Consider the following 16704-nt stretch of genomic DNA (forward strand, 5'->3'; position numbering starts at 1 on the left):
AAGGTCAAAACAATGAGTCTCCCATGGTTGTCTGAACTGCTATTTTTAGTAGGCCAGAAGTCTATGCTTAATATTGTTTCAAATGTCCCGCAAAATCCCATCCTATTATTTTACAAAAGGATAATGGAGGCCTACTTAAGCCCCTTTACACTGTATGGAATATAGGCCATCTACAACTTTTCTTCACTGTTTTCAACTCCAGGCTGTCCTTTCATAAGTCTTGTTGGTTTTGTATTATCATCGATGTAACTTTGCTTTTTTTTTTCTAGTTAGGGGTGTTGGCCCTATGCAAACCCATTAGTCTAACCTCCATTCATTGATTGATCTGTCCAACATGGGAGGCTCTACCAGGACCTTGTACTCTGCTAGCATAACTTTCAGAGTTACTAAGGCTAACAAGCCACCACACTACAAGGACTGGATCTTGTGGAGGAATCCTAGATACACTATGCCAAAAGAATGTGGACACAAAGATGGCCAAGTGGTTAAGAAGTTTGCTTTGCAAATATAAAGTCTCAAGTTCGATCCTACAGCATGGTAACTTGTGCAAGTGTGTCTACCAAAGCTTTGAGTTGAGCCAAGGAAGAAAGAAACCGCTTACAAGCCTGTCAAATGGATTATACCTGTAAGTCAAAGTTGTCTCTCTATCACACCTGTCTCTGACCTCTATCATACTCTAACCTCTCATCACTTGGCACAAAGCCATCTCCCTCAGTACTACACCCTGTTCAGTTGAGGGGTCTAGTCTTGTGAATTACTTAGTGCAGGTGCTATGTCAAAAACACCCCATACACTCTGTGAAGTGGTTGGCATTAGGAAGGGCATTCAGCTATAGAAACCATGCCAAAACAGACACTGGAACCTGGCACATTCCCCTGGCTCATTGGCTCCTGTGAAACCATCCAACCCATACCAGCATGGAAGATGGACATTAAACAGTGATGATGATGATGATGATTTATCATACTGATTCTATATGAGAGTTACATTAAGGATACATATGGCTGTGGAGTACTCAGCCACTTACATGTTAATTCAATGAGCCAGACATTCATTACCAAAACTGACAGAGGATCCATCATGCCTAAAAGTTTGACATGATGGTCACAGCTGGAAAGCATTCGATCTGGAAGTAAACTGGTGCCATCGAGACAAACGGTGGTTGGAAGAAGTGATAGCTATAGGGATGAGAAAGTGAAGGCAGAGTGCTGAGATGGGGCTTAAGAATATCATTGTGTAAGGAATGCAATATGTAGATACACGAATAACTATATATGGACATTATGATGAGTTTCCCTGAAGCTAAGTAAACATGCTCCAGCTGAGAATTGAAACTGTGTCATGAATATTATTTGTATGCACCACAATTATGTGTGTTGTTCCAGTTGTAAACATCCCATTTTTTAAGGCATAGTGTATCTTGCACCATATTTATTCAATGTGGGCTTTTTAAGACAGTAGATTAACTTGAGATTTGACTGCTATTTCTAGCCAATTGAACCACCATGCAGAAGCACCCTTGTTTTGCTCAAGTTGGTATGGTTTTGTATGTGTGTGTGTGTGTGTGTGTGTGTGTGTGTGTGCACACAAATGTGTAAATGCATGTGTGCATGTATATGTATGTATAAGAATGTAGAGATTATGGAAAACCCATACAAGAAAAGTTTTGTGTATGTGTGTCTGTATGTGTGTGTGTGTATGTGTGTGTGTGCATGTGTGTCCATTTATATATATACTAGCTGACCACATGCTGTCAATAATGTCGGCGAATTGTAGTATTTTATATATAAATAAGGTACATAATAATCAAACATACAAACATTCACATATTTCCCATGTACACACACACACACACACACACATACATACTCACACAGAGTTGAAACGCTGACTTTCTTTTTCACCACTTCCTTTCTCTCATGCCCTCACAGTCAGAGCTATTACTCTCACTACTTCTCCTTCACTGAATGACTATTTTCTCTCCTCCTCCGCATCCGGCATGATTATGGACAAATATATATACATATGTATATATATATATATATATATATATATATATATATATATATATATATATATATACAACTATATAAAAACACTGTGCTCATTATTATATTAGGAGATGGGTCATATGTGGAGAGGATAGGAAGTATATGTGCATTCACATGTGGGTGCACATATGAGTCTTCACAAATGAATGTGAGTGCACATCTGGATGCATATTCATGCATATATTTGATTATATACCAAAATATACACAGCTGGATAGCACCAAGGTGAGGAAGAGGTATAAGTAAAGTATACACCCACCAGAGGAAGTAAATTGTTACCTCAGGAGTTGGTGGTAGGTGGAAGAAACGATAGGATTGGGGGTATGTAGCTATGACAGCAGAAAGCACAAATACTGGATTTCATTTTGGTCCTTCTCTCTCTTTCTCTGTCCCTCACTCTCTCTCCTTCTTTCTCTCAAAGAGAGCTGAGGTGGAGGGATATGTTTCCCCTACATGTGTTGACTGAGAGACACAAGGTCATACTCGTATGTGTAATAGTATGTTGACTGAGTGTCACAAAGAAAGAGAGTGATAAAGAGAGGGGGTTGTAGAGGGGAAAGATACAGAAAGGGGAGTGAAAAGAGAGAGAGAGAGAGAGAGAGAGAGAGAGAGGGACAACTTGTTGAAACTGCCTTCACATTCAAGGTTTCACCAAAGTGAGAGAGTGAATGTGTTAAAAATTTAAACGGAAAGGAAGAAGAAGCAAACAAAGGAATCCAGAGTGATACTGAGAATTGTAGGAGTTTCTTACCCGTTAGACAAGAATTACTTGTATCAGACCCAGGTTGAGAAAATAGGCAAGAATAACTCTCATTTTTATATGTATGTGTGTTAATATATGCATATGTATGAATGTGTGTATGCATGTATGTGTTAGTATAAGTATATATATGTATATGTATGTGTGTGAGAGAGAGAAAGAGAAGAGTGTGTTTGCGTATGTGTTAGTATGTGTGTATGTGAGACAGAGTGTTTGTGTTACTATGTGTGAGAGAGAGAGAGAGAGAGAGACAGACAGACACAGAGTGTGTGTGTGTGTGTACTAGAGACAAGTCCCCAACCATCAAGGAATAAAAAGAAAAAATTAACATCCTGTTTGTAAATTCTGCACAATTTCCACCCACACCACCCAACCTTAAAGTGAAAAATGACAGATCTTGCTGATTTATCCCGTCTCTGCCTGGTTATGTGCCATCCGTCAACAATCACCCTCATCTTTTTTTTTTTTGTTTTTTACATATCATGTGTGCATGTGTTTGTGTGTACGCTTGTGTGTGTGTGTACACAACATAGAATATATATCTATTATAACTGGATATTCTTGTTTTATACCAAGTCAGTTTTTGCTGATCCCTCAGACCAATGACTAATGACATTTCAGCCATGACTGCTCCATCTAGTACATCCAGGTCAACAACACCTGATATGTTGGTCTCCCAATTGTAATCATATCATCATCATCATTTAACGTCCGCTTTCCATGCTAGCATGGGTTGGACGATTTGACTGAGGACTGGTGAAACCAGATGGCTACATCAGGCTCCAATCTGATTTGGCAGAGTTTCTACAGCTGGATGCCCTTCCTAATGCCAACCACTCTCAGAGTGTAGTGGGTGCTATTACATGCCACCGGCACGAAGGCCAGTCAGGCGGTACTGGCAATGGCCATGCTCAAAATGGTGTCTTTTACGTGTCACCTGCACGGGAGCCAGTCCAGCGGCACTAGTAACGATCTCGCTCGAATGTCCTTACACGTGCCACCGGCACAAGTGCCATCACAATAGAAGGAAAATTAGCTGCTGCTCTAAGATTTTGAGCTACATCATAGAGAGCTCCCTTCCCACTCTCCCTCTCTCTCACCTTGTTTAGCTCCGGGTAGCACTGATAAACAAACCTATGATAAAAGGTGTTCTAGCCACGACCATCCTGTCTGTTTCAGATACAGTGTATCTTAGCACTACATAATCCTATGTAATCTGCTATTTTTTAGAAAGCTGAGACAAAAGTAAGTGGCTCCTTCAGCTGGATGGTTCATGCTGTTGTTTAACTCAAGATCAGCACTGAATGAGCAGATCAGCAATCTAAGACAATCCAACCATGACTATCTTAATGATTTAAATATGTCCAGGACTATATTATCCAACATATCTTTTTCTTTCACAAGATAATACAGGTGAAAAGAGATTTAGCTGCAATTTCTAGTAAGTCAAGGAAACCAAATACAAGCTCACCTAAGGTGGAACATAAAAGCACCCACTACACTCTCTGAGTGGTTGGTGTTAGGAAAGGCATCCAGCTGTAGAAACTCTGCCAAATCAGATTGGAGCCTGGTGTAGCCATCTGGTTTCACCACTCCTCAGTCAAATCATCCAACCCATGCTAGGATGGAAAGTGGACGTTAAACGATGATGATGATGAATAGTAGCAGTGATTGCAGAGATAGTGGTGATAGTGGTGGTGGTGGTGGTGACAGTGGCGATATTGGTAGTAGTGGTGATGGTGGTGGTAGTGTTGGAGGCAATAGAGACAATGATGGTGTTGGGGGTGATGATGTTGTTGGTGGTGGTGATGTTGGAAGCAATAGAGACAGCGGTGGTGTTGGAAGTGATGCTGATGATGATGGTGGTGGTGTTGGAGATGGTGGTGGTGACGATAATGGAAATGGTGATATATGGCAGTGATTAGTGATGGAGGTTATGACAGGAATAGTGGTAATGGATGTGATGGTGGTAATGGTAACTACATTATTACACAATGGTGACATGGGTTATGTCATTGTTTAATCCTGAATCAACTCTGATCCAACAAACCAATGGTCAACAGTATTCCAACCATCACCAGCCAATTGCCACCCCAGCAGTGTTTCTAAGTGCACATTATCCAGTGTATCATCATCATCATTATCATCATCGTTTAACGTCTGCTTTCCATGCTAGCATGGGTTGGACGATTTGACTGATGACAGGTGAAACCAGATGGCTACACCAGGCTCCAATCTGATTTGGTAGAGTTTATACAGCTGGATGCCCTTCCTAACACCAACCACTCCGAGAGTGTAGTGGGTGCTTTTAAGTGCCACCGGCATGAAGGCCAGTCAGGCGGTACTGGTAACGGCCACGCTCAAAATGGTGTATTTTACGTGCCACCTGCACAGGAGCCAGTTCGGCGGCACTGGCAACGATCTCGCTCGAATGTCTTTACACATGCCATCTGGCACAAGTGCCAGGAAGGCGATGCTGGGCACAGGTGCCATTAACGGTTTCACTTTCGCTTGCCCAAATAAGTCTTCGCAAGCTGAGTTTCGTTTCCAATGATGGAGACGACGTTGGCATGGGTGCCAGTCGTCAAATTTAATTCAATTTCGATTTCACTTGCCTCAACAGGTCTTCGCAAGCGGAGTTTAGTGTCCAATGAAGTAAGGTACGTATAAGTGGGCTGCCTGAGGCCTTTGATTTAGGTCCTTGTTTTCAAAACGGTAGGCTGTGATTTGGTGGTTCTTTCAAATCAAAAGGAGTCAAAAATGAAAAAGAAAAAAGAAAAATACCTACCTGATTTCCCCCAGAGTTGTGACAATGGAATAATCCAACATTACCTTCAGCCGTATGGCCCAAGGTATCTATACAAAGGTCTCCTTGTCTGATCATACCATATAACATGTCCTGGTTTTCTGGTATTCTGCATAATAAAGCATTGAGGATATATATGTTAGAACAGTATGTTACTGTAACATATGTTTGTGTGTGAGTGTGTGCATCTATATATATAAGTTCAGTGTGTTTTTGTAACATGTATATGTGCATATATTACAGAATGATGTGGTGTTGCAACATGTGAGTACAGTATGTATATGAGATAGTATACAGGTGTGGAAATGTGCCCCCCCCCCCCCACACACAGTAGATGGTTTATATAGAGAGTAAATGTAGAGATGTAGCAATGGTGAATAATAGTAGTGATGATGATCCCCATAATAATAATAATAATAATAATAATAATAATGATAATGATGATGATGATGATGATGATGATGATGATGATGATGATGATGATGATGATGATGATGATGACAATTATTCTCATTGATTTCAACATATGAGTGTTTGAAGGAAAGGATTTAAAAAAAAAAGTTTAAGAATAAAAGAAGCTACCTCTATTTGCGGTGGATTTATGAATGTAATTTGAGTCCAGGTATGGATTTTGCGATGAAGTCACAATAGCGACACAGATGATTTTGATTTTGCCTGGGATTGGACAAAATGTGAAGGATATAATTCTTGTGGCCAATGGTTTCTTCCTTGAGACGAAGGTGAAAGAACCACAAACCAGGAGCTAGCTCCTGAGTAACTGTCAGGTGAGGATATGGGACTGACCAACGTCATCTGTTTCCCAGTGACGATGATGATGATAATAATAATAATAATCCTTTCTACTATAAGCACAAGGCCTGAAATTTTGGGGGAGAGAGATAGTCGATTACATCAACCCCAGTACTCAACTGGTACTTATTTTATTGATCCCGAAAAGATGAAAGGCAAAGTCAACTTTGGTGGAATTTGAACACAGAACATAGCGATGGTCGAAATACCACTAAGCATTTCACCTGGGTGTGCTAACGATTCTGCCAGCTTGCCATCTTAGTAATAATAATAGCTTTAACATCCACTTTTCCTTGCTTATATGGGTCAGATGGAGTTTACTCAGGTAAATTTTCTATAGCCAGATTCCCTTCCAGTTGCCAACTTTCACCTGTTTTTAAGCAAAGTAGTATTTCTCTATACCTGTATATGTTCTTTTGCAAAATATTGGAAATGAATGACACTGCTTGTATGGCAGTGACACTCGTTTACGACTATCATACAATGTTAAGACAAGGAGACACAAACACACACACACACATTAACATACAGACACACATGACAAGCTTCTTTCAGTTTCCATCTGTCAAATCCACTTACAAGGCTTTGATCGACCTGGAGCTATAGCAGAACACACTTACCCAAAGTACCACAGTGGGACTGAACCCCAAATCATATAGATAGGAAGCAAACTTCTAAACCACACAGCCATGCCTGTGCCTATTATTTTTCAACCTGACTTAGGATTAGTCTTATTCCTGGTAGAATTTATGCAGGCAGCAGGTTACTCCCTGTAACCTTAGGTGTCCACAGGATTTCAATAAACCACCAAGTGCTCAAAAACCCTTCTCATGATCTTTCCTGATCCTAAGAGGCAAATCTTCTGTAGAAGCTCTACAGGAGATTCCATTCCAATTGGCTTCAACCGTCAAGGTGTGCTGCAATCCTTTCATGTGACTGCGTATAATTCTTCTGTCAATAACCTTGTACTCTAATAATAATAATGTGTCCAGGTATTTGTGGTGTGTGTGCTTGTTAAGTTAGTAAAATTATGTACTATCTCACCATTAAAGTGAATGAACTTTATTCTGACATCGTTGAGTGCAGAACACCCAATTAAATGACATACTTTAAAATCCCCACTAAAATTCAAATGGAGCAACAGTACTAAATTCAGGATGGCTGCTAGCTACATTGTTTTATTCATAACTCCATAAAATTTTTAGCCTTTGACCAATTTCTTAATGTAATATATCATTTCATACTAAAATTATGTCAACGAATACATTTCCAATGCTAAAACTGAATTATGATTAACACTGACACGTACACAGACATTTTAGGTCACAATGAAATAAAATCTATCTGACTAACCCTGGGAGTGGCATAAACTCACTCACCGATTAACAGTTGAACACAGAAGAGAAACAAAAACAAAACAATAATAAATCACAAAAAAATTCATTAAAAACCCCACTCCTTTGCAAGCAGCACCCATGATTCTTCCCTAGCCTTCTACATCCAAGTTTTATCCATTTGCAACTTGGACACTTCATGCTAACTCTGCACTGACTATGATCAGAGACCACAAATGCATTCACCAATGTGATCAACCCAGTCTTGTCTCCAACAGTAAAATAGCAAGTCACTGCAAATATCAAGAAAACATTGCACCTCATCCTTTTTAATTACAAATAGAATGCAACTAGCACCTACAATATCAATTCAAATGCTAGGGCTCACTATATTTAAAGACCTTTCCTCGTGAACAAACATTCTTAAAACAGTAAAACTTGCATTTCAAAGTTACAAAATATTTAAGCTCCAATCAACTACTAGCTCTGGAACACTGCTTTTGCTACATACAGATACTCTAGACCACAGCCAGAGAAAAATCACTTGGATGATTGGCATGAAGTCACAAATACACTCTGACAACTGATCGAAAGACATGGTGTCTCCTACTGCTACTACAATGGCCTCTGCCCTTTGGAGCTTGCTGGACTCTTACCACCTCCACTTAGGCACTTTCAGCTCACTCTTCTCTCTCCTCACCTATTATGCCCTGTCCTTTCATCCCACAATCTTATTAGCCACCATAAGCCACACAAAGGAAACAGGAACCCAAAATGGAAAATAATTACCTAAACAATAATTTTGACTTTTTTCTTCCACAGTAAAGTGATTGGTACAGGGATGAATACACTTTACTATAGAGATGATTCTTTAGTGCTAGTGCTATGACATAATGCACCCAATACACCTCTGTAAAATGGTTGGCATTAGGAAGGGCATCTAGCCATAGAGACCAAGTTGAAAAAAGAACTTGTGAGCAAGATATGGGCTCTGTCCTGTCAAGAGGGCAAGTAAAGATAAACATTAATTTTTTTACTTTGAACTCAGTATAATGAAATGTATATCTGCACAGCTAGAATGTAAGATGATCATAAATTTGGCTGACCAAAACAGGGTAAAAATCACGAAATACAGACTTGATAAGTTGTGTGAAACATTAAAATATTAAATATTGACCATAAAATATGTCTTAATAAAATATCTATAAAAGATTCAAAAATAGTTTAGCCCTTACTTTAATTCCGGATAAACGTTCTGTAAGTACCACTTAAATGGTCGGCATTTGAGTTTCCTCTTAAGTTCTAGGCGTTCTGATATACTGCAAAGAGAGAGAAAAATATATAAAGGTGCCCCAATTAATATAGGATTCATTTGGAATTATGATGTTTATATACATGATATTTAACATACATTTCAGACAGTGTATGTACAAAAATACATTTCTAAAGACTCATATGTCTATAAGCATACACTCCAGTGTGTATAGTATACATTTATACAGAGTTGTGAGATTCATACACTTGTAGAGAGTGTATACAAAAATAAATAAATCTACTGGTTCATCAGTTTTAACATCTATTTGTCAATGTTAGCATGGGTGCTGAACTGGGACTTATCTGAGGGAGATTTTATGGGCAGAGGCTTTTCTTGCTGTCAACTCCTACCTGTTTTGCAAGTAAGGGATTTTCTATTCCAATGGTCTTGAAAAGTGCAGAGTAATTCACTTCTAATGTCAAACAAGGAATGTAAACATTATATCATTGTTTCTCTTAGACAGTGACAAGCAAAGCTGTCAGATATCAACATTCACTCCTTCTATACACATACATACATGTATGTATAAATACGACAGTTTCCATCAACCAAATTTACTTACAAGTCTGCAAAAGACACTTGCTCAAGGTGCCCTCAAGTAGGATGGAACCCAAAACTATATGGTTGTGAATCAAACTTGTTACCTACACAACCATGTCCATCCTTTAATAGTGTTTTTAATTTAATAACCAGAGAATATGTACAATATAAATTCATTTATAAGGATACTGCTTTGGGATGGTAGGTCTAGAGAATTGCAATTATCCATAACATGAATGCTTCTATCATGACTGAGAGCCAAAAGAGTACACAAACTCAACACTGAAAAGTAACAAAATTATTTCTACTTAGTGTTCTACGCTTGGAACCTAATAACAGCTAATTGAACTGAGCCAGTCACAGCTAAATGTCATGTCATGTAATATGGAGTTAACCAAACTTGTAAAAGTCATTAGCATAGCATTTTACCAATTTGGTCAGCTGAAATTCCATAGAAGGAAGATGATTGTGATGGTACATATATGTGATGCAAATAACTGATGTATTTGATAGTAAAACTGTTTTGTCCTTTGTTGTTGAAAATAACAAGACTCAGAATTGGCATGTAGGTTTTGTTTGAACTGTTGGATCTAGATGCCGTTGAGGAGGCCTATCTGAGCCAAGAATCCGCTTTGTAAGGCTTAAATGGGAAGGTGCCAAATTCAGGGTACTGATCGTCCTAAATTTTGCAGGATGAACACGTCTCAGTAGCAACTATTCTTTTCTTTTCAGCTGTTTGTGCCCCTGTGTGAATCAAACTGCACCAGTTGTGTTAGTTTGAGTCAAGCACCTCCCAGGAACCAATCCTTACTTTAAGATCTTTTAGAAATGCTTTTGAACAGTTCGCAAACCTGTCTCTGCAACCTCATGCTTTCTCTGACAGAGGAAAGATGCAAGATAGATACAGACTATGGAACAAGCATGATGTCATAGTGTAATCAGATCTTATCAGAAAGACCTCTCAGAGGAAATGAATGCAGCACCAAGAGACCAAGACCTATCAACATACATTACTAAGGAAACATCATCATCATCATCATATTGTTTTATGTCCAATTTTCCAGGGTAGCATGAATTGGGACAGATTTTTGAGGCAGTGTTTAATGGTCAGATGCCCTTTTTTGTTGCTAATCCTTTTAGTTGTCTCTTATGACACACAGGAATGTGGTGTATCTATTCTCAAACCACAATAAACACAAGAAATACATCACTATGAAAACATAATTATCAAATTGATAAGGATCATGACATTAAGAGCTGGAATGATAACATGACATCATAAGATTCACCATCATAACTGATAATAATTCTTCCAAGCCAAGAAATGAATTCAGCTTTTACTTCATTTCCTGTAATATCCTCCTACTGAAGTTGTGACAGTTTCCTCCTGCTAAGAGATAAAAATGTAAAGAGGAACTATGGAGTCTGCAAGGGAGCCAAGTAATATAACTGTAACACGGATATTGACAAATTACACACGAAACCAGGAATCTTATTACCATTACTGCATTGGCAACAACTGAGTCTTTGAGTTCATTTGTGTTATGTTTTTGACAGTAATAACAGAATTCCATTCCATCCATCTCTCTGTTAAACTACAGTTAGGTTGGATCAAGTGAAATCAAAACATTTTTGTTCACAAAATATGAAGACACTAATGAAAAGTAAGAACTGCTTCAACCATGATAAGAGAAAATAATAAAATGATTTTCTTGTTTTGCAAGTTATTTGATGACCTAACCAGTGCTGGTAGCATATTAAAAAAACAACCAATACTTCTGTAGAGTGGTTGGCAGTGTGAAAGGGCATCCAGCCAGAGATACTATGTCCAGGCTGAAACTGAAGCTCAACATGGCCCAGCAGCTCACCAGACCATGTCAAACTGTCCAACCCATGCTAGCATGGAAAATGGATGTTTGATGATGATGATGATAATGATGATGATCACTAATAACAGAGGTTGTAATCCCCAGTAGGTGACACTATTACAATTAATGTGCCATTAAATAAAAGAAGGGTAAAACATAAAAGTTATGTCACAAAACAAAACAAAAAAAAAAAAAAGACAGAATTATGATACTTACTCTCCATAGGAAACATATTTCGAAGATGGTACAGCATTATAATACAAATATTTATATTCATCCATCCATACTTCAGCTGCTCGTCGAGTATTCCTGCAAGACCATGGCAGAACAAGTTCAATAAAGAAGTTCAACGTAAAGAATCACAGATAAAAATACTCATTTAGCAACACCATCAACCGCTCTACAATTCATTTCAATTCAATTCAGTATATTCTCACATGTTATCAAAAAAGGAATAAATTATAGCAAATAACATCAATGTGAATGTCTGTGGGTGACATTAAAGACAATGACGAAAATATTTTTTTTTTTTCAAATTAAAAAATATCAACATAGGTACAGGCATGGCTGTGTGGTAAGAAGTTTGCTTCCCAACCCCATAGTTCCGGGTGATGTACCATCGTGTTGCACCTTAGGCGAGTGTCTTCTACTCTAGCCTTGGATCAACCAAAGCATTGAGAGAGGATTTGGTAGACACACAGAAACTGAAAGACATCTATCGCACATGTGTGTGTGTGTGCATGCATCTGTATTTGTGTTTGCACCCCCACCACCACTTGACAACCGGTGCTGGTTTGTTTATGTCCCCATAACTTAGTAGTTTGGCAAGAGACCAATAAAATAAGTACCAGGCAAATCAACCCTGATACTCATGTACTGGGGTTGGTTTGTCTAATGAATGAAACAAGTAGAAAATAAAAGATGTATTATTTGGAAGTGTAAATTAATGTATTTTATTTATGAATGGGATTTATAATATTTATGATTAATTGTCAGGAAGTTAGATTTACATCATTATAAGCTTGATAGAAAATTCATTGTGTCCAAAAATATTCAAATTCAAATTGATCAAGGAGACAAACAGTACTTCCAAATGTCTCAACAATTACATTCTTGAACCAATTCTACTAAATCATTTTCCTTTCTTTTAGCTTTTCCTTGTTTCAGTCATTGGATTGTGGCCAGGCTGGAGTGTCAGTTTCAAGGGTTTCAGGCAAACAAATGGACCCTAGTATTTGAAATTTTTTTTTATACCTGGCACTTATTCTATCAATCTTGAACAAGAATCACTCATTTCTAGAATATCTGTACTCACCTTGCAAATACTGTTCCACTCCCTCCAGGGAATGTGTAAGGATGCTGTTTTCGGAAAACATGACCCACTCGACTGCATGGAGTAATCTCCAAACTACCATGACACAGCCAAACTCTGAATGAAATTTCTACAAAACAAAAGGAGTCAATAAATAGTATCTTGTCATCATTAGTTTGTAAAAAAATAAATTGTTTCTCAGTGAAAAAAAAAAAAAAAAAAAAAATAGAATGTAGATATGACAGTGTGCAGTGTAAAGAAAAAATGATTATAAGGTAGGTTTTTAGCTTCATCATAGATTTATCATGATTGGAAATTTGCTGCCCACTGCCATGGCTCCTCAAAGAGAGACAGACAAAAAGATTGAGAGAGAAGTAACTGACACAAGCAAACTCTATTTTGCAGCAACAAGGTTGTGTGAGGTGAGATTAAGGACGAGGGAGAAAGAAACTGAAATGGAGAGAAATATTAATTTAACTTTGCCAAGTAGGTTAATAATTAGCATTTGATTGGAGATTTGCTGCCATAGAGTCTTTCTATGGGAATAATTCTCACAGAAAACTTAATCTCAAAAACATTAAATGCCTTAAAAATTTTCTTTTAAATACTTGTCCTAAAATTTTGTTTTTGATGCAAAATACAATTTCAAAAACCTCTTTCATATTCTTAACTTAAAAACCTTTCAAATTCTTGTCCAAAAAAACCTGCTATCAAATTCTCCAAAAAGCATCCGTTGCTCTGGATATTTCCTTTCCAATAGTTTTGTCCTAAAAAAATTCCTTTTCAAATGTTTGTTTTAGAAATCTAGTTTCAAATATTTAGCTTAAAATTTTCCTTTCAAATTCTCAGCCTAAAATCTAGAATTCTGTCCCTAGAACTACTTTGAAATGCTCAAACCAAAAATTTCTTTTTAAATGGTTCTTCTAAAAATATCCTTTCAGAAGCTTGTCTTCAAATTCCTTGAGAATATTTCTTACAAATCTCTATTCAAATGCTTGGCCTAAGCAATCTTTCAAATATTTGTTCCAGAAATATCTTTTGAAATTTTTGTCCTCAAAATCCTTGTTTTCAAATAAAATTGCTTGTCCTAAGAAAGAAAAAAAATCACCTATCAAATAGTAATCTGAAAAATTATTCACATCTTTTCTTGGCAGCTAGAAATTCTGCATGTAGCCATGATTTCATCAAAAAGCTGGCTTTCTTCATCTGAGATATGCCTTATATTAAGAGTATATTTTACCCTGACTATGCACATTTCATTCTAGAGAATATCCAGCAAAAAAGTCCAGCATGACTGACATGGTTTCATCTAGTCACCCTACGACTGTGAATTCTAAGCCTCGAACAAATATATAAGAAACAGTGACTAGCAACAATTTTGTAGTTCAGAACAGAGAAGGAATATAATCTCTTATGGAAAGAATGATCTCTTGCAGGTAATATTCTCAATTAATATGGTAGAAATTCTCCATGAGTAGGTGAAATAAGGGAATGTAGAATAAAGTGTTCTGCTCAAAAACAACAAAATGACTGCAGATCTGAAAGCAAAACCTAAGAGCTAATTGGTAGTCTGATATCTTTTACATTTCTTCATCAAATCTCTACACAATTTTACTACTATGTCTCTTTTATAATTACTATGGCAGTCTCTGGTTTTCTAAAACTAACTGATGGTATACCACTTGTACTTAAACCCATTTAAGATACCAAACTCACCTCCTATCCTCAGCTCTATTTTGTCTCATTCCAAATTTTCCGTACTAAACATCTTTACCAATACTTCTTCCTCCAAACTACACTCCTATACAACTTCCACTCCCTTTAATGCTTTCATTCCATAATCACACCCATATAACTCTGTCTCCTTATCTAACAGGAGTCTCAAAGAATTAGCACAAAGGAGTAGGGGCGGGGTATACAGGGAAGTAGTTCTTGGGAAAGAAAATTGGTAAACTGCTTAAGATTGAGTTTGAAATGAAACAAAGTAGTGAAGAAAGAAAGCATATTGGGCCCCTTAACACTTTTAATACCACTCCATCTGAGATCGCCCCTGGTACTAAATAACCTTCATATTTCAAAATTATCTAAATAAAAATTACCTATTAAAATTTCATGTTGATTAATGTTCCAAAAATCAGCTTAAAATGACAAATTATTTTACTACATTTTTCATTACTCTTTTACTGGTTTCAGTCAATTGACTGCGTCCATGCTGGAGCACCACCTTTAGTCGAGAAAATCGACCCCAGGACTTATTCTTTGTAAGCCTAGTACTTATTCTATCAAACACACATACATATATATATATATATATATATATATATATATATACATACAGAGGCATCAAGCTGTTAGATCAGGTTATGAAAGTTACAGAGAGGGTCATAGCCCAACTAATTAGGGAGCGAATCAATTTAGATGAGATGCAGTTTGGGTTCGTGCCAGGTAAAAGCACTACTGATGCCTTATTTCTAGTGAGACAGTTGCAAGAGAAATACCTAGCCAAGGATAAACCTCTGTACCTGGCTTTCGTTGACATGGAGAAAGCCTTTGACAGGGTCCCCCGATCCCTTATCTGGTGGTCAATGAGGAAACTTGGGATAGAAGAATGGCTAGTGAGAGCTGTGCGAGCCATGTACAGAGATGCGGCCAGTAAGGTGAGGGTTGGAAATGAGTACAGCAATGAATTCCGGGTAGAGGTAGGGGTCCACCAAGGTTCCGTCCTCAGCCCCCTATTATTTACCATAGTCCTCCAGGCAATCACAGAGGAGTTCAAGACAGGTTGCCCCTGGGAGCTCCTCTATGCTGATGACCTTGCCCTAATTGCGGAGTCACTATCAGAACTAGAGGAGAAGTTTCAGGTGTGGAAGCAAGGTCTAGAATTGAAGGGCCTTAGAGTCAACCTAGCTAAAACCAAAATCCTAATAAGTAGGAAGGTAGATAAAACACAAACCCCTTCAGGTAGATGGCCCTGCTCAGTATGTAGAAAAGGAGTAGGTAGTAACTCTATAAGATGTACCCGGTGCAAGCTATGGACACATAAGAGGTGCAGCAACATCAAAGGCAGGTTAACTAGCAAGTTAGTTTTTGTTTGTGGCAGATGTTCAGGTGCAATAAAGACTGCAAACAAACAGGAAACAACTTCTATCTCATTCCAGGGTGAAAAACTAGAGGTAGTCGATAGCTTCCGCTATCTGGGCGACCAAGTTAGTAGTGGGGGTGGGTGCGCTGAAAGTGTAGCTGCTAGAATAAGAATAGCCTGGGCAAAGTTTAGAGAGCTCTTACCCCTGCTGGCGACAAAGGGACTCTCACTCAGAGTAAAAGGCAGACTGTATGACGCATGCGTACGAACAACCATGCTACATGGCAGTGAAACATGGGCTGTAACTGCTGAGGACATACGTAAGCTCGCAAGGAATGAAGCCAGTATGCTCCGTTGGATGTGTAATGTCAATGTGAATACCCGTCAGAGTGTAAGTATCTTGAGAGAAAAGCTGAACATTAGAAGCATCAGTTGTGGCGTGCAAGAGAGACGATTGCGCTGGTATGGACATGTGGTGAGAATGGAGGAGGATAGCTGCGTGAAAAAGTGCCACACCCTAACAGTTGAGGGAACCCGTGGAAGAGGTAGGCCCAGGAAGACCTGGGCTGAGGTGGTGAGGCAAGACCTTCGTACATTGGGCCTCACCGAGGCGATGACTACGGACCGAGACCTTTGGAAATGGGCTGTGCGTGAGAAGACCCGGCAAGCCAAGTAAGATCGTTGCCAGTGCCCCTGGACTGGTTCTTGTGCGGGTGGCACATGAGATGCACCATTTTGAGCGTGGCCGTTGCCAGTACCGCCTGACTGGCTCCTGTAGGATTTTCGAGCGAGATCGTTGCCAGTGCCCCTGGACTGGCTTGTGCGG

At 38.5% G+C, this 16704-nt stretch overlaps 1 protein-coding gene across 2 annotated transcripts in view; it reads right to left on the reverse strand.

Annotated features, from left to right (window-relative positions):
* The window catches only part of LOC106869793 (polypeptide N-acetylgalactosaminyltransferase), a 164534-nt gene that overhangs the window by 6159 nt on the left and 141671 nt on the right, over positions 1 to 16704 (reverse strand). For both annotated transcript variants that reach the window (XM_089353665.1, XM_089353664.1), the window contains exons 10-13: positions 12800 to 12926; positions 11701 to 11793; positions 8997 to 9080; positions 5600 to 5726 (exon numbers count right to left, since the gene is read on the reverse strand). In XM_089353665.1, the coding sequence (XP_089209791.1) occupies positions 5600 to 5726; positions 8997 to 9080; positions 11701 to 11793; positions 12800 to 12926 (431 nt within the window). The remainder of the gene's footprint in view (positions 1 to 5599; positions 5727 to 8996; positions 9081 to 11700; positions 11794 to 12799; positions 12927 to 16704) is intronic.

This window comes from Octopus bimaculoides, chromosome 6 (genome assembly GCF_046866305.1).
Source record: "Octopus bimaculoides isolate indiv1 chromosome 6, ASM4686630v1, whole genome shotgun sequence".
Taxonomy (NCBI): domain Eukaryota; kingdom Metazoa; phylum Mollusca; class Cephalopoda; order Octopoda; family Octopodidae; genus Octopus; species Octopus bimaculoides.